At 40.3% G+C, this 18,239-nt stretch overlaps 5 protein-coding genes across 7 annotated transcripts in view; all 5 read left to right on the top strand.

Moving 5' to 3' along the window:
* Positions 1–3,008, top strand: part of slc4a2b (solute carrier family 4 member 2b) — a 30,002-nt gene extending 26,994 nt beyond the window's left edge. For both annotated transcript variants that reach the window (XM_079292000.1, XM_079292001.1), the window contains 2 exons: positions 364–537; positions 1,016–3,008. In XM_079292000.1, coding sequence (XP_079148126.1) covers positions 364–537; positions 1,016–1,096 — 255 coding nt within the window. In that variant the 3' untranslated portion in view covers positions 1,097–3,008. The remainder of the gene's footprint in view (positions 1–363; positions 538–1,015) is intronic.
* An 852-nt stretch (positions 3,009–3,860) lies between these two features.
* Positions 3,861–5,101, top strand: LOC306793913 (uncharacterized protein). The gene is made up of 4 exons (XM_079291725.1): positions 3,861–4,069; positions 4,271–4,375; positions 4,474–4,575; positions 4,677–5,101. Exons 1-4 carry the CDS (start codon positions 3,881–3,883, stop codon positions 4,764–4,766), a joined length of 486 nt encoding a protein of 161 aa, XP_079147851.1. The 5' UTR covers positions 3,861–3,880; the 3' UTR covers positions 4,767–5,101.
* Positions 5,102–8,430: 3,329 nt separating this feature from the next.
* On the top strand, positions 8,431–11,464 carry LOC306793803 (uncharacterized protein). 2 transcript variants are annotated; one of them, XM_079291575.1, is made up of 5 exons: positions 8,431–8,561; positions 8,658–8,908; positions 9,971–10,081; positions 10,164–10,265; positions 10,629–11,464. In XM_079291575.1, exons 2-5 carry the CDS (start codon positions 8,711–8,713, stop codon positions 10,719–10,721), a joined length of 504 nt encoding a protein of 167 aa, XP_079147701.1. In that variant the 5' UTR covers positions 8,431–8,561; positions 8,658–8,710; the 3' UTR covers positions 10,722–11,464. The 2 variants fall into 2 exon arrangements, with proteins under 2 accessions (XP_079147701.1, XP_079147702.1); XM_079291576.1 differs by having other exon boundaries at positions 8,490–8,908; positions 10,629–10,724; positions 11,088–11,464.
* Positions 11,465–12,672: 1,208 nt separating this feature from the next.
* LOC306793875 (B-type lectin plumieribetin-like) lies at positions 12,673–13,534 on the top strand. The gene is made up of 3 exons (XM_079291670.1): positions 12,673–12,729; positions 13,001–13,094; positions 13,172–13,534. The coding sequence occupies exons 2-3, from the start codon at positions 13,005–13,007 to the stop codon at positions 13,430–13,432; spliced, it is 351 nt and encodes a 116-aa protein (XP_079147796.1). The 5' UTR covers positions 12,673–12,729; positions 13,001–13,004; the 3' UTR covers positions 13,433–13,534.
* A 2,216-nt stretch (positions 13,535–15,750) lies between these two features.
* Positions 15,751–16,622, top strand: LOC306793876 (B-type lectin plumieribetin-like). Its single transcript, XM_079291671.1, has 3 exons — positions 15,751–15,808; positions 16,048–16,141; positions 16,260–16,622. The coding sequence occupies exons 2-3, from the start codon at positions 16,052–16,054 to the stop codon at positions 16,518–16,520; spliced, it is 351 nt and encodes a 116-aa protein (XP_079147797.1). The 5' UTR covers positions 15,751–15,808; positions 16,048–16,051; the 3' UTR covers positions 16,521–16,622.
* Positions 16,623–18,239: the final 1,617 nt, after the last annotated feature.

Consider the following 18,239-nt stretch of genomic DNA (forward strand, 5'->3'; position numbering starts at 1 on the left):
AAATAATAACTGAATCTAATTAAATCACACGAGTCATAGGATAAGTTATAAAATATGAAAAGGTTGGAGATGCTCTTCCAGCAAGAACCAACAGTAATTAAGTTATTCATTTGAGGAATGCCAATACCCAAAGGTAAGTTACGAGGATTAAAAAAACTGTAAATTCTGTTGCGGTTGACATTTTTACTTCATAAGTGACTTAAACAATCAATCAACAAATCATTTCAGCTATTATAAGCATCTGTTTTTTAACTGTTTGTATTGGGAACAACAAAAATCAATCGTTTCTCACAAAAACATAATTTTTATCTGGTCCCACACTGGTGCTGGAGAGTTTTTATGAACGATCTCTGCTTCCTGCAGGTCCGCACGCTGCGCATGCATCTGTTCACCATCATCCAGGTGGTGTGTCTGGCGGCTCTGTGGGCCGTTATGTCCACTCAGGCCTCGCTGGCTTTCCCCTTCGTCCTCATCCTCACCATCCCTGTCAAGATGTTCCTGCTGCGCCGCATCTTCACCGCCAGAGAGATTTCATGTGTAAGTTGCCCACAGGAGGGCGCAATATGCTGCTTTATACCCCCGCACCACTGCCGTATTCACCAGCTAAGGAATAAAACCCTCCCCCCCCCCAAAATATATGAGATTATATAGTTTGGTTGTATTTATGTTTTTTTTAGGTTCTTTATATGTAATTCCCCCTTTTCCTCTGTTGAAGATGTGACTTCTGACAATAAAGATACGAAACATTTCCACTGTGACTTAGAAAAAGACACGGATGACAACGAGCTCGCGTCTAAGGCATTCTGGGAAATGTAGGATGTCTCTTTCGTCGCAAAGATGCACAAATGTTGCTTTGATGAGTAACTACACAGATTACATCAAGGAACGAAATATATTCACGATGCCTCATACCGAGTGTAAACTTTTTAGGAAAATGTTTCGTATAAAATGTTGAATTTGCCGAAGCTTAATGCTCCAAAATACTGAATCCTGATGCGTCTTCTTCCTCCTCCAGCTGGATGCAGACGACGCAGAGCCCAAGTTTGACGAGCGCGAGTGTCACGATGAGTACTCTGAGATGCACATGCCTGTGTAACCCGCAACGACCACCAAAAGATCTTCTGACTCACTCTACCAACCGATGAGATCCTTCAAACTTGAAACACTCACAATTTGATGCCACGTCACTGTGCACCCTCTTCATCACCACCGAGACATGAACGTACAATATGACGGCGGTGTGGTTGGTTGTTGCTTCGGTCCAACTGTTCAAGTAGCTTTTAACAGCATCCGACCGGGCAGATTAAAAAACGCTCGACAGCGCGTGTTCGCACATAATATGCTTTTTAAAAATATATATTTCAGGGGACAAGAGATTCCAAATCAAATGATCTCAAGCTCGAAATTAAATGTGATTACAGTAGATAGATTTGAGAGACTGATGAATTGTTAGCCCTGAAAGGTTGCTCTGATTCACATTGAATATGTGGAGGAAGTATGGGAGATAGTATTTTATATTCACACTTTATCGATTCAAGTTTGTTGCGTTTGTTAATGTTTTAAACTCACAAAGCGCCTTATAAAGGAATGACAAAAAGGTATACTGAAGTGTTATTTCCCCTCATTCTGTCTTATTTTAGACGGCTGATCACTTTATCCGCCTCCCGAGGCTCGTGGCACTTTTTTTAAGACACCAAATCTGAATAATGACTGTATTTTATGTAATAATTGTGTCTTCACAACCTCTTTCATCCCTTAAATATCAATGTTGCTTTAGTTTGTTTCTTAGACGACTATCTGATTTTAGTTTTTTACTCAACCGTTGCAGTTTAGGTGACAGTTGGGATTTCTTGGGAGATCTAATGACATGAAAACATATTTCTGATCCGAACAAAAGATTAGCACAGCAGCATAATATATACATATATATATATATATCCTCTAAATGTCTCCACGCACATGTTTAGGGCACTAATGTATCAATGTAGAGTTTGTTTCACTTGGTGTGTTTTTGGGAAACGCTGTCATTTATTGGTTTCTTTGTCCAAGTGCCAAATGTCGCGTGTAAATGGTTTTGTGATCAGAACAATAAGCTGCAGTTCAGCCATCTCACACCTCCTGTAACGATGTTTCTTGAAGGAGCCTAAATTAACATTTCTAAGTACAACATTCCTCGTTTTGTCATAACTATATATATATATATATATATATATATATATATATATATATTATATTATATTATTTTGGCATCGACTAATTCAAACATTTCATTCGCGCTCGTAAACTTGGTCGACCAAATTTACACACAAGCTGTATGGACAATCTCAATATTGATGCATACTGAGACCGAAGGCTTTTTAAAATATATATCTATATATACGTTTGTTTTTGTTTTATGTCATGTTGTATCAGTGTGACATGGATTGGTTAAAGCTTTGACTGTGTCAAATAACTGAAATGTTCAGTCCTCTCAAGTGTGTGTGTTCCACTACTCTCCCCTCTGAACTGTCCCCTCTCAGCTGCCGGTGTGATCTTGTGCCTGTTTGGTGTCAGAAAGTTGCACAAAATCTCAAGTGCCTCCGGGACCACGAAGTGATCAGCTACAAGTGTGTGTCAGGACGACGCACGTTACGATAGTTTGCACTTTCGAAGACGCTCAAAAATCAAACATCTCTCCATTATTTATCTGTTGCAATGTGAGGCATTATTGCTGCTTTTGTCGCTTTGTTTGTAATGTACACACACACACACACACACATTTGGCTGCATCGTGTCCGTGAACAATGAAGGGGACGTTGATGAGAAGTTGGCAGTGTCGGTTTTATGTTTGCTTCGTGTGCCTGTGGATGGAGTGAAGTTGGTCTGTGTATGCCAAAGTCTCTGTCATGCCGATACGATATTCTGTCCCATTTCAAAAAGCAATAGACAGTCTGAGAGGCTATTGCTGATGTTCGCTTGTACATTAAAGGTTGAAATATTGACTACACATAAAAGTTATTTTATATTTATCCTGGCTGTTTTGTCATGATTTTTTTTTTTTTTTTTTGTGTATCGAAGCGCTGCAAAGTTAGAAAATGCAACACAATACAGAGACATGATGCAAAAAACAACCAAGACACATGATACAATACAAAAAAACAACCAAGAGATATTATGTAAATACAGAAACGAGCTCTCAGGCTCCTACTTTAAAGTACTCAACAGATCATCAAGCAGCTCTCCTCTGGTTTTACTACGTAAAAAATGATCTAGGTTCATGTGTTTTAGCCCCGGAGCCTCCTAACGGGTTGACCCAGCCATGCAGGGACTTTTGAAACCACACAAACTTTGACATTACTTCGATAAGTGGTTCCCTCCCTGGGGGTCCCAAGATGAAACAACTCGGTCACATTAACATTTCAGACTTTTCTATATTTGTGTGTGAAATACTGGATGATTTGACTTCTTCTGGCATTTAATAATCCTTCAAATTATAAAATACAAGAAAAGAAGCATCTCTCCTGTCACATTTCGGATATCTACTGTATGTGTTCGCAGATTTCCTGTAAAAATTCTCAAATAGTTTCATTTTTACGGCCCCAAAAAGGTGGATTTATCCAATAAATCCCCAAAACAAGTCTTTAGTTCCATCTATCTGCATGTGTTTTCTAAGTGCATTGAGCCCTCAGGGCCACCATACTAAAATTCTCATGTGGAACTCTGCTGTAATTAAACATTATCAAATACAGACAGTCGAGGAGAAAGGAGTAATGTTCTGTGTTTCCAGACTGTTCTGTCCCCGGGGAAAGGAGGACTGGATGTTCAGGAAAACAACACGGAGTGGAGGGGGGGCGGTTGCACAATACTCTCGCTCCCATTGTTGCAGACACACGGGAGAAAGATGGCTGTGTTGTTGCTGCTGCTCTTCAGCGTCGGAGCCTTGTTCCTGTCCAATGCACAGGAGGCTTACGATAACCTCCCTCAAACCTACAGGAAAGGGGTGGACCTGACTCTGGAGAAGCTCAAGGCTCACAATGGGATACATCACCATTTCCTCTTCCTCAGAAGTATCACAATGTCAGAGATTGAGGTACATGTGTTTTCCATTGTCAGAATGTATCTTTTGCTGTGCTGTGGCTCATTAGCGAGTGGCTTCCTGTGATTTATTTTGAGTAAAATCCTCCAGAGAAGCTCTAGTCATCAAAGAATGTGAGGATTGTTTCAAAGAAAACGCCTCGAGGCTGGTTGAGAATTGCTCAAATCTTATCCTCTTCCTCTTCTTCCTCTCCAGCCTGGTTTCGATGTGACCTACATCTACCACAACTTCTACCTCAAGGCCACAAAGTGTCAAAAAGGAACGGTCGACGCCACATCGTGTCGGTTCAGAAACGACAGAGTAAGTTTTATCGGATTCAACTCAGAAGATTTCGGAACTTGAGTGCGAATGCCTGCTCTGACTCGTCTGTGCTGTTTTGTGCGTGTGCGTTCATGCAGCCGCTGATAGACTGTGCTGTCTGTTACAAAACGTTTGGAGGGGGAATTGAACAGGAGCCCATACCGTATGTTCACTGTGCCCACAAACCAGCTCTTACAGAGGTTAGCCTGTCTTTCTTTATGACAAAACCACACTGCAAAAACTGAATATCAAGTCATGATTGTTCCTGACATTTATTTCCACCTTTTGTTGTGAATGGCAGGACATGAAGACGGTCAGAGTGGATCACTGCAACGCAATGGGTTACAGCAGTGGAGCCCCAACTCTTCTGTCATCAACAGGAACAAAGTGAATACTTGGATGACTCGACGACATTACATTACAGTCATTTAGCAGACGCTTTTATCCAAAGAGACTTACAATAAGTGTATTCAAGAGAACGATACTAGTCACCAGAAGTCATAAGTGCATCTCCTTTTTTCAAACAAACATCTATTGGGTCACTTTCAGGGTTTCTTTGTGCTTTTTTTTTAATGTGCTCACCACCTCATAAGTATTCTTCCTGTAGTTTTTTACGACGTTTGAGTGAAATTTTTATGTCGGCAATTTATTATTCACTTCTATGCAAATGTTAAAATTTAGTTTCACTTTGTGTAACAAATTCGTCAATAAAGTTTTTAAAACGTCTTTTTTTTTAAATGCGTACACTATGAGTATGAATGGGCGTTCTTGACTAAGGTCAGTATTTCAAAGGAGTAGGCTGGTGATTTTCTATATTTTTCTTTTTGGTAAAGAAATCTCGTAAAAAGGCCCAAAACTAAAAGAAATATGCAACTAGAATGATACAAAGAATGATACAGGTGCAACAAAACTAATACCTACGATAAATGAGTAGTTCACCCACAATGTCAGTTGAAACATCGTGATGGAATTTGTTCACCATTAATCGTCTCGCAGCTCCTCACGTTTACACTGTGACCCTGTGGAGGGGCCCGACCCTTAGCTTGGGAACCTCTGGTAAACTTACAAAAAAGTTCAAACCAGCTCCACCTCGACAGGCTACAACAGTTAGAAACGAAACAAAAAACAAGCATCATATGATGACCATGTGTGTGTGACGCAAGAATGGTGAAGAGTACTCGCTGCTCAGTCAATTTCATGAACGAACTCGTCAAGTGAATTCAAAAATAAAAACCTCACATTTCTGAGAAGTGACCTACTTCCCTCTTAATTCAACAACAATGGAGCTGGTGAAGCAGAACTGAAAGAGTTCATTCCCCCACTGATGCTGGGCTTGTTTCCAGGATTATTGTAAAAAAAACACTGAAGCAGAGGTCTTTAACAGGGGGTCCGCCGAGGTACTGCAGGGGGGGTCGTGAAAGTTTGGTTGACTAAACAATTTTTCTAAATATTTTTCCCACAAATTGAAATGTCTTTAAATGCACGTTAACATGAATCCAACATATTGTAGCGAATGGATAAATGGAGGCAGAAGATGTTATCTCCCAGTCAGAAATGCACACATTCAGCGACACACAGGCGCTCTCTCAAGCCGGTATATTATTATGCCAAGTGTATGGACATTGTTATGAGCGAAAATGGATCGTTTTGTAACTCGACCAAAAAACATGAATCCATGATTTTAATAGTTCAGTATTGTATGCAAGATAACAGGTATGTTCATTTTTCGTTTCCACATTTATGTTTAAAATAAAAACGTCAATTTGAATCGCTTGTATGCATGATTATCATGCAATTGACAGACAATGTTGATGTTGGTATCAGTTGACAAGGTATGTTTATAAATGGCAGTGGCACAGCCTCCCTACTCACTGTACCTTGCACATGTTTAAAATGAAAACATGAAAACATAAAAATGTTCAGATGGGTATGTCTGTTTGTTGAGCTGTCTCTGTTTGAACATTTACAGACATGCCGTGCTGATTTTTAACAAATGTTCTCATGAAAGTCCTCAGGACAGAATGAAAACACCTCACTCTGCTTTACTTCTTGAATCTGCTTTTCAGAGTTTTTGCCACTCCCACTCTTCCCTCGGGCAATTCTGGTTCACACTCGTTTTGATGTGTGCTTTACTGTAGAGATACAAATTCCAACATGTTTTCAGAATGTTTGCCGAAAGACAAGGCGTGTCTTTGCTGTCGTGTTAAACACGGTGTACAGATTAATGGTGGAGATACACACATCCCTGCCGTCCATCAACCTCGTACTCTGATATCTATCCGTGTGAATGGCAGTTTATGGTTCTTTTTGAATGGTTTCAGGGAAATGTCCCATTATTTAGATTGCTACAAATCAGCAATACTTTTTTAAAAACTTATCAGGTCCCAGAAGATTATACAACCACTCAAGAGAAATATGAGCTGATATCCACAGCAGAAACTATCGCTCTCTAGATTTGAAACCAGGCATCATGACTCTCTGTGGGTCGATGATATGTTTGCTTCAGTGTGCAGATGTCTTTCTGACCTTTTATTCATAATTGAATCGTTGAATAACTTTTCTATTGTAACCAACTTGCTCCCAACTGCACCAGGCAACTGTGTCGACTGTTGGATCAGAAAGGCAGGAAAATACGCGGAAAGTCGTTTTTATCGCCAACATTTCTTTATTTATTTATATATTTTGGGAGAAGCATTCCTGTTTACATTCAGATGTCTGAACAGACATCTGAATGTGTTTACTCTCTTGTTCCAGGAAATGAGGACAGCCAGGAGGGAGGACTGCAGAAACATGAGTTCCAACCCTGGAGATCTCATGATCATGGCAATGATTAGGCGAAAATTTAAATGTGACAAAAAATAAGATATTGCATAACAAAGTAGCCAAAGAGTCTGCGCCTCACATGTTGCATGCTTATTTCACTCTCGTGAGGTGAAGTTGAAATGCAGATTTCTCATCAACGCTTCACGCATAATATGAAAATACAAATCTCCACATGCAAAATGTTTGTTATGTTGTCTTAAAGTAATGCTGGTGATTCACTCTCTGTGACTCATTAGTTACATTTTGCCCGTAAAGTCACTGTAATACAGTTATAACATTGTGTAATAAAGAAAAGAAGAAGAAAAAAGTTTCATTCATGTTGTGTAGACTTGTGAGAGATCCAGATTCTTTATACCCTGAATTCCTCCTCAGATATCCGCCCAACTGATTCAACAGATTAAACGACCCAAGAGTATATAAAACAGTTTATGCATCAGTAATAATAATCTTATATGATAATATAACTCGGACAGAGGCCATTCTGCTGATTAATGAGAACATATTGCTGATTATACTTTTATATTTTCATATGTTTTACACTGTTGCTACTTTTACTTGCTAATTAAAACATCTGAATAATTATTCCACCACTGAGACCCAGTACCAGTCTGCTCCACTGAATGATAAAGGGAGCCACCATGACATAAAACATTTAGTTTATTTTCATGATGTCATGTTGTAATCACTCTGTGTTTCACTTCTAATTTCTGACTTCAACACAACTCGTATTTCAACTCAGTTTCAATGTTTTCGTTGTTTTGAGTTCATCACAAACTGTCACGATCAGGCTTTGCCTTCTGTGTTCTGTGCGTGTCTTTGTGTAGCTCCACACCCTCCTCACTCCACCTGTCAGTCACTCCCTCCTCATCAGCACAACTCCCCTCACCTGTTAGGGTCACTATATAAACCCCTGCCTCTCAGCCGGTCTGTGCCAGATCATTGCCATGTCTACCCGCCTGTTTGGCTCGGCCTGTTCCCGGTTTCCCCGGCTGCCTCTCCCTGCTGGATTTCCCCCCTCGTCTCTTGTCTCGTCTGTAGATTCTCTGTTGTGAAAAACCTCACATTTCTTGGAAGTGAACTTCCCTCTTAATTCAACAACAATGGAGCTGGTGAAGCAGAACTGAAAGAGTTCATTCCCCCACTGATCACCGCTGACCTTCATACTTGTCTTGGGGCGAAATGCGTTCCATGACATGCTGAGCTTGTTTCCAGGATTAAGGATTATGCAAGTCTCCATTGTAGAAAAACACTCAAGGATGTGAGTGTAATTTCACTTCTGCCAAGCAGCTTCTTCTGTGAAAACTCTCCACAGAGGATGTGTTGAGTTAACTCCAGATTTCCCCCAGACGTGTTACAGGAAGTTGTAAGTAAACAGTCTGTGCGGCCTGTTGATGGGCAGCGTTTTTGGTTCCGCAGCCATAATAGGACTTGTTGTTGCATGTTGGTATTGATCCCACAGAGAGATAGAGATAGAAGAGGGAGTTCACCCACGCTCTCCTCACACACTCGAGGATGAAGATGGCTGCTGGGTTGCTGCTGCTGGTTTGTGCCGGAGCTGTTCTGTACTCTGCCCAGGCCCAGGACGCTTATGATGGGCTGCCTGATGATTACAAGAAGGGAGTGGATCTGGCGTTGGAGGAACTCAAGTTGCACCCCGGGGTGCACCACCATTTTCGCTTCTTGAGAACACTGGACAAGTCAGATATCGAGGTAGACCTGGAGTTTAACGTTTCAGTTTTGTTTTGTCAATTATTGGATTCAAAATGTTCAGATGGGTATGTCTGTTTGTTGAACTGTCTCTGTTTGAACATTTACAGACATGACGTGCTGATTGTTAACAAATGTTCTCATGAAAGTCCTCAGGACAGAATGAAAACACCTCACTCTGCTTTACTTCTTGAATCTGCTTTTCAGAGTTTTTGCCACTCCCACTCTTCCCTCGGGCAATTCTGGTTCACACTCGTTTTGATGTGTGCTTTACTGTAGAGATACAAATTCCAACATGTTTTCAGAATGTTTGCCAAACGACAAGGCGTGTCTTTGCTGTCGTGTTAAACACGGTGTACAGATTAATGGATCATGATTAATGCATCATGACAGATTAATGCATCATGACTTTCTGCGGGTCGATGATATGTTTGCTTCAGTGTGCAGATGGCTTTCCGACCTTTTATTGATCATTGAATAACTTTTCTAATTCAAAATAAAATAAGATAAACAGACAAACAATATAAGAGTATGTTAAGATATGAATGTATTAACGTGTCTAAGTGTCACCTGACTTTTTGAGACTGTCAGTCGTTGACCCAACACGACACATGTTTACTTTCAAGTGACAAAGTCCTCGAGTGTTCGAGCGGTTAAAACGGGCGCAAAGCAGGACTTTACTTTGCTGTTTCAATGACATTTGCCCAACAAACGAATTCACAAGACTGAGGTTTAATTTTGACGTAATTCATACATAAATGATACTTTAAGACTAAACCCAATTTGAACCATTGGAAGAATGAGTTAGAGCTCATAAGTCACTGAAACATGTTAAAGACAAGAACGCTGTTAAGTTGTTTTCTTTACTTGAAAGCTTTAAGTTAATTTGAGGGAACCCTGCTGCTATTCTTGTGTTTTTGTCTTTGTTTTTATCATTTTAATGTTATTCCTGTCTCTATAGCTAACATTTCTTTATTTGATATATTTTTGGTAGAAGCGTTCCTGCAAAGAGGCCTTGATAGTTTGAACTTGTTGTTTCTCAATCAACCTTCTGCTCTTTTGCAGTCTGGATTCGGTGTGAAATACCTCTACCACCACTTTTACCTGAAACCCACCAGGTGTGCCAAAGGATCGACTGTGTGGAACGCTCAGGCATGCCCCTTCAGGAATGACAGAGTGAGTGCATCTCACAGAGGGAAGGATTCATTTCACATCAGTGTACAACATCTTGATGCTTTGTTTTTGAATGACTCCACAGCCGCTGATTAACTGCGCAGTTTGCTACAAAACCGTAGCAGGCCAGATTGAGTCGCTCCCCAAGCCGTACGTTCACTGCATCCAGAAACCGAGACTCACAGAGGTATGTTCCTGTTTTTATCTCCTCTGAAAGATTCCGTGCAAAACACTGAAGCTTTTTAGCTTTTTACTACACCTTTAAGCCCCTATGAGTAGTTTTTATGTGATTATGAAATCTTTCAAGTTGTTCCCATCACTTGCAGCCGTAAACAAATCAATTAAAACACTCTTTTCAACTCTTCTTTGTGCTTTATTCTCTCACCATGTGTTTTTGGCCATCTTGCCTTCATCAGGGTGGTGCCTGGGGTTGTTTTATATATTTTATATTTAGACTGTGTACTTGAAATGAATGCAGTCCATGTGTTGCTTCCTCACATACAAACGATGGCCGAACAGACATCTGAATGTGTTTACTCTCTTGTTTCAGGACATGAGGACAACCAGGACGGCGCACTGCAAAAAAATGAATTACAACAGTGGAGCTCCTACGCTGCTGGCTGTGTCTATGCCCCAAAATTAAAATGTAACACGAAATAAGACATTGCATAACAAAGTAGCCAAATAATCTGCACCTCACGTTTGGCATGCTTATTTCACTATAGTGAGGTGAAGTTGAAATGCAGGCGTATAATATGAAAATACAAAAGCAGCAAATCTCCACAAGCTAAATGTTTCACTTTAAGCTCCTCTCTGCTGTAACCAACTTGCTCCCAACTGCACCAGGCAACTGTGTCGACTGTTGGATCAGAAAGGCAGGAAGATATACGCGGAAAGTTGTTTTTATCGCTAACATTTCTTTATTTATTTATATATTTTGGGAGAAGCATTCCTGTTCACGTTCAGATGTCTGACCAGACATCTGAATGTGTTTACTCTCTTGTTCCAGGAAATGAGGACAGCCAGGAGGGAGGACTGCAGAAACATGAGTTCCAGCCCTGGAGATCTCATGATCATGGCAATGATTAGGCGAAAATTTAAATGTGACAAAAAACAAGATATTGCATAACAAAGTAGCCAAAGAGTCTGCGCCTCACATGTTGCATGCTTATTTCACTCTCGTGAGGTGAAGTTGAAATGCAGATTTCTCATCAACGCTTCACGCATAATATGAAAATACAAATCTCCACATGCAAAATGTTTGTTATGTTCTCTTAAAGTAATGCTGGTGATTCACTCTCTGTGACTCATTAGTTACATTTTGCCCGTAAAGTCACTGTAATACAGTTATAACATTGTGTAATAAAGAAAAGAAGAAGAAAAAAGTTTCATTCATGTTGTGTAGACTTGTGAGAGATCCAGATTCTTTATACCCTGAATTCCTCCTCAGATATCCGCCCAACTGGAGTCACTCTCACGCAGTACTCGAGGGCATCAGACCGTCCAACGATTGTACATGACTTAAATGTTGCAGCTTGTAAATTTGGCGCTAATGTAACAACACATACACAGCGACATACTTCCTAACGTAGCTTGTAATTCTGAAAAGAGAAATGTCAAGCATGTGCAAGCTTGACATTTCATAGCTTGACATTTCTCTCCTGTCTTGTTATCTTTTATCATGAGAAAAGCAAATATCAGGGGTGCAGTCTGTGGAATTTAGCGCCAGAATGGAAACCAAGTCAATCAAATGTGTTGTGTGTGGACTTGTTCGAGAACAAAACTCTCCATACACTATATTTTACATCGTACTCTCCACACTGTATTCTGCTTGGGAGGGGAGTGTCCCTTTGTACTCAGATGGGAGGAAGATGAGTGTTTTTACTCCCTCTCTGTCCTCGTCTCTCTCTCCTCCCCCAGCTCAGGTGACTATAAATTAAGTGAATTTCTCTTCTTGCACTTCACTCATTTTGCTCTGCTTGCAGTCTGACTGGACCTATGAAGCAGCTCTTATCTTAACATTCATGTGAAGTTGTGTTTCTGGCCACTTGGTGAATATCGATCCAATATGGACTGTCCTCTAAACTCACTTTTACCAAGTTTAAGTCCTAGTTTAAGCCTGATTGGATGAAATATAAAAAGTAATAAACCAGCACAGCCAGATTTCAGTAGGTTCGGGAAAGTAAAAGGCTTTACTTGTCAGGCTCCATCCTTCCTATCGTAACCTGTAATATTTACAGCTTCGAGTCAAACTTATGATGAGAGGAGATAAAGATCCTGGAGCACTTTCTCGTGCATATTTTCGGTATCGCTAGTTAAGGTGTTAATCACTGTTTAGTATCTGAACAAATATAAAACTTCTTTGTTCTTCTTTGTCTTTCACATCCATCAATGACAGTCTGTCAAACATGTCCCCCTTCAAATATCATCCTATTGCTAAAGAATTTATGAAAATAAAACATACCAGCAGTTTTGTGATGTTTTAAAAAGGGGGATTTCAGAAAACAGGAAAAAAAGAAAAGAAGGTGACACTCCCTCTCTGTCCTCGTCTCTCTCCTCCCCCAGCTCAGATGAATATAAATGGAGTGAATTTCTCTTCTTGCACTTCACTCATTTTGCTCTGCTTGCAGTCGGACTGGACCTTCAACCCTGTAAGTGTTCTTTACTTTGACTCTGATGGATAAATGAATACATGTCTGTGTTTGATGCATGAACGAGTCATTAAATGACTGTTAAGTCGGTGCTGTTGAAATTAATTTTATAATTGGTGCACAATACTTGTAAAAATGTGAAAAGAACTATTCAGTCAAAAGAATACCACTGGTGTTGCACAAATGAAATGGCAAACCAACCAACAGAACAAATGTCAACAATGTATTTTCAGTGTTTTACATGAAACAACAGACTTTCTTTTTGTTGCAGAATCATGAGTAAGAACTACTTGTCCAAAAATGATGAGCTCCGCAAGGGAGACTCTCTGATGTCCAACAACAGGAAGTGGAAGGCTGTCTTCCAGGTGTGTGATGCATGAGCTCTGGTCTGTGTAAAAGTGCATGATTCTGATAACAGTCAAATGTCTTTTTCCTCCTGCAGGATGATGGTAACTTTGTCATCTATGGCTGGAAGCCTGTGTGGACTTCAGACACTGACGGATCAGACGCTATCCGCCTGTGCATGCAGGCTGACTGCAACCTGGTCATGTACAACAAGTGTGACAAACCCAAGTGGCAAACAAACTCCTCCAAACCCGAAGCTAACATGTGCCGCCTTTACCTGACCGATGAAGGAAAACTGGTGTTGAACAGGGAATGTGAGGAGATTTGGACCTCTGATCAAAGCAGAGGCATGAAGTGATTCATTGTATGTGAACATCATGTTCCAGTGTCAGATTGAGTTACCAGTAAACCTTCCTTCTGTGTAATCTGGAATCAAATAAAAGATGTTTTTCACAATCCATCAATGAGTTCCTTGCTTCTCTTTGTAGAGAGCGATGATCAGGGTAAAGTGTGTCTCTGCATCTCAGCTCAACCTCAGAACAAACAACTCTTTGACTTAAAACAGAGTGAAAGTTGAACATAATGAATCGATACACTGTGTGATTTTAGCCACATTTGTGATGAACTCAAAACAACTAAAACATGGAAACTGAGTTGAAATAAGAGTTGTGTTAAAATATGAAATTATGAGTAAAACACAGATTATCAGCAATATGTTCTCATTAATCAGCACAATGGTCTCAGAGTTATATGTAAAACCCCTTTTGACAGTTGGAGATCATTTCAACAGCTTTATATACTGTTGAGTTTAATCTGTGACATTCTTTTGTATTTGATGCAGCAGCAGCAGCCTCTGACAGGTGTTTTAGTGAGACAGGTCGTACACTGAGGGAGGTTTGTTGAAGTCAAAGGTTCAGGTTTTTACTGTCAGAGTTTAGAGTCAAACATGTCTTTATTCCATTATGCTAAAAGAAATGATGAAAATAGGATAAAATTAACTTTATTGTCCAGCGGGGGAAATGTGTCTTGGGCTCCAAGCTGCGGCATTGCCAACGACGTCACATGTCCACATAGAAGATAGATCACACACACATACACTCATGCAAACACTTCCTTAATGTACATGTTGAGTTTGAGACAGTGGTTCTATTAAAAACAATGAAAAGGTGATAAAAGACAATAGTTTCACATCATAAAAACAGGTATAATCTAGATAATAAATGATCAAACATTAATTGTCATCAGGACTCTTTGTTGTTGTGCTCTCTGTCTCCGTCTCCTGCTCACTTCCTCCAGGTCATGAACCCTCCTCTCACTCCCCAGACCTGCCATCCTCTAACCATCCGCCAGATGTCCTCAGACTCTCTCTCTCCGGTCCTGCTCACCTGACGTCCTCTCCCACCTCCTCACCTGCATCTCATTCACTTCATCAGCTACTCTCCAATCACCTCCGTTTGTCCCTCGTCAGACCATCATCATTTCAATGCTGTTTCTTGTGACCTTGCTGCTGGATGGCTCTTGAAGTAGTCTTCGGCTAATTGTTCCCGTTACACCACCCCCAGTTTAGGTGTATACAAATTGAGAATATTTCACTTCTTGCACCTAAAGTTTAACATCATGACAATTCTGTCCTCTCTAAATATTGGTGGGACATGTCCACCGTCCATGTGACTCGGGCCAAGCGTGGTAGAGGAAGAATATGTGTCAGAGCTGTGAACTGGATTGCATTAGATTATATGTGTGTACCTAACAAACAGTAGGTTCTCAGGAAAAAGTTGTGCACTACACCAAAGGCACAGCTAGAGTCTGTGTACATGTTGACTATTTTGTCCAAAATCTACAGGCACCATGTCAATGCTCACAACTACAGCCCGTCCATGAACACCGATGGCAATACGAGTCTGGATTATCTGAAAGCAAGACAAAGAGGACATTGTAACAGAAAAAGAAGATGTGAAGAAGAAGAAGCCATGACTCATGTGGAGAGTTCAAAGAGCAAATTCACAGAATTCAAGAGAACATTACCGCCTTTGTGCGTTATTATATAATATCTGCGGCATTCGCACCGGCCTAAGAGCGTTCTGTGACGTGGAAGACTGCTCCTCAGTGTGTTGCAATATGGTTGCAGTCTTCCATATCGCACAACTCTCGTAGGCTGGTCTCATGGATTCGGTGCAATGGTCAAGTACGGTCACATTCACTGACATTACCCCCCCCCCCCCCTTTATTACCCACACATTACTGTTTCAACTAGATGCTAATAGCTTAACTGATATAGCTAAATGACAAACGTTAAACTGTCATTTTAAGCTAATGCTGGATTTCGGTTTTAATGTCTGCTTTTGAGAAGCATATACAGAGATAAAATGTTTGATTAATGCTCACATGTATATCTAAATGTCATTTGAGGAATGTTTAAACTCATCAGAGCTCATTTATGTTTTATCTGTTCCGTAGCTGTTACGGTGTTTTCTGGCGAAAGGAGAGAAAAGTACATTTGTCTTCATCAAAGTAATGTCAACGGTTGAACACGAATAAAGGCCTCTCGGCATCAGTACGCTTCACCACGCTTCACCATGCTTCACCATTGTCCGGCTGGGGTCCGCTGCAACACTGTCCTCTCTGTCCTCGTCTCTCTCCTCCCCCAGCTCAGATGAATATAAATGGAGTGAATTTCTCTTCTTGCACTTCACTCATTTTGCTCTGCTTGCAGTCGGACTGGACCTTCAACCCTGTAAGTGTTCTTTACTTTGACTCTGATGGATAGATGAATACATGTCTGTGTTTGATGCATGAACGAGTCATTAAATGACTGTTAAGTCGGTGCTGTTGCAAAAATGTGAAAAGAACTATTCAGTCAAAAGAATACCACTGGTGTTGCACAAATGAAATGGCAAACCAACCAACAGAACAAATGTCAACAATGTATTTTCAGTGTTTTACATGAAACAACAGACTTTCTTGTTGTTGCAGAATCATGAGTAAGAACTACTTGTCCAAAAATGATGAGCTCCGCAAGGGAGACTCTCTGATGTCCAACAACAGGGAGTGGAAGGCTGTCTTCCAGGTGAGTAACTGAATATTTGTGCGCTCCAGACACTTATCATGGTGCGTGATGCATGAGCTCTGGTCTGTGTAAAAGTACATGATTCTGATAACAGTCAAATGTCTTTTTCCTCCTGCAGGATGATGGTAACTTTGTCATCTATGGCTGGAAGCCTGTGTGGACTTCAGACACTGACGGATCAGACGCTATCCGCCTGTGCATGCAGGCTGACTGCAACCTGGTCATGTACAACAAGTGTGACAAACCCAAGTGGCAAACAAACTCCTCCAAACCCGAAGCTAACATGTGCCGCCTTTACCTGACCGATGAAGGAAAACTGACGTTGCACAGGGAAAGTGAGGAGATTTGGACCTCTGATCAAAGCAGAGGCATGAAGTGATTCATTGTATGTGAACATCATGTTCCAGTGTCAGATTGAGTTACCAGTAAACCTTCCTTCTGTGTAATCTGGAATCAAATAAAAGATGTTTTTCACAATCCATCAATGAGTTCCTTGCTTCTCTTTGTAGAGAGCGATGATCAGGGTAAAGTGTGTCTCTGCATCTCAGCTCAACCTCAGAACAAACAACTCTTTGACTTAAAACAGAGTGAAAGTTGAACATAATGAATCGATACACTGTGTGATTTTAGCCACATTTGTGATGAACTCAAAACAACGAAAACATGGAAACTGAGTTGAAATAAGAGTTGTGTTCAAATCTGAAATTATTAGTAAAACACAGATTATCAGCAATATGTTCTCATTCATCAGCTTGTTCAAGCTCTCGTGTTGCTTCTGGTTGCAAAAAACAAGATGGCAACGAACAAAATGACAACATGTTATTGAACATGAGTGCAGTTCACTCAAACAAAACGATAGCTTTATACATATAGCCCTTACACTTATACACAATATGATGCAAGAAACATTCTAATAAACATAAAACAACAAAGTAGGCATGATCAGAGGGCTTGGTGACCCTTCAGGTGAGAGCTTTAGTAGCTGCTGGCTGTGCATTAGGTCATGTACCACGTCAGCGTTCTTGTTGTATATCAGTTAAACCACCATTTACAGCAACCAGATAAAGAAGGATTCATTGAAGTTTGCTTGTCAAATGTATAATTAAGTCTGCGATGTGCAATTTACTTACATGTATCTGCAGCACATTTACATTTCTCTGCAAGAGCCATATGTACACTGCAAATGTTTTATCAGCCTCTGCGGTAAACTTGCTTCATGTAAATACACTGATGTCATACTGCTCCTCTTTGTGAAGCAGCTGGAGAAGATTTTTCCCATAAAAGGCTGTGAAATAATCCACAGTGACACTATGAATTCTGAACCTTTGATTTTTCCGTCATGCATTCAAAGATAAAGGTTGAAATCAACTTCGGTTTAATCGATTTATTTTAAAGTTAAAGATTGAATTTACAGAAGGCTGAGAGGGTCTATGAGGAATTCAAAAGCTGATAATGGAAAATGTATTTCTGTGTACCATTCATCCCTGTGATGCCTAAGTGGCCTTTTATTTCAAGTTTGTTTCAAGTTTGCGTTTTTAATTATGGACAAATAGCCACTCCACACTATATTAAACTCAGCAATTGTACAATAAACATTTCACAGATGACTCTGAGATCATTCTATCTGTATAAAACATGTATGCTGTCTCATTTTCTTTACAATTTCCGATATGTGGCAAAGTTTACAGACAACTTTCTTCATCGTCCTTAGCAGTATGAAAAGCTGATTTTAAGTTCTGATTTGGGAAATGTGTGCAAAGGTTTTGGAGTAAAACACTTTAAAAAGCTTTATGGTAAACAGGACTGCTCCCCAAAGACAGTATTGCTTCCTCTCCACCTCCAGCTGAGATGATATAAAGCTGCAGAGACCAGCTGTCAGTTTCACCTCCTTCACTTCTGCTCTCAGACTGACGTGGTGTCACATTCAAAGCGGTAAGTACTCTACACTTTTATATGTACAACATATATGCCATTTTCAGGGGTTTTGCAACTTAAAACATCAATGTTTTTTTGTTTTGAATTATGAGTAAGAACCACTTCAAAATCAGGATCTCCTAAAGGGACAATACCTGATATCCAGCAAGGGGATGTGGAGGGC

This window comes from Melanostigma gelatinosum, assembly GCF_949748355.1.
Source record: "Melanostigma gelatinosum genome assembly, chromosome: 20".
Classification (NCBI taxonomy): Eukaryota; Metazoa; Chordata; class Actinopteri; order Perciformes; family Zoarcidae; genus Melanostigma; species Melanostigma gelatinosum.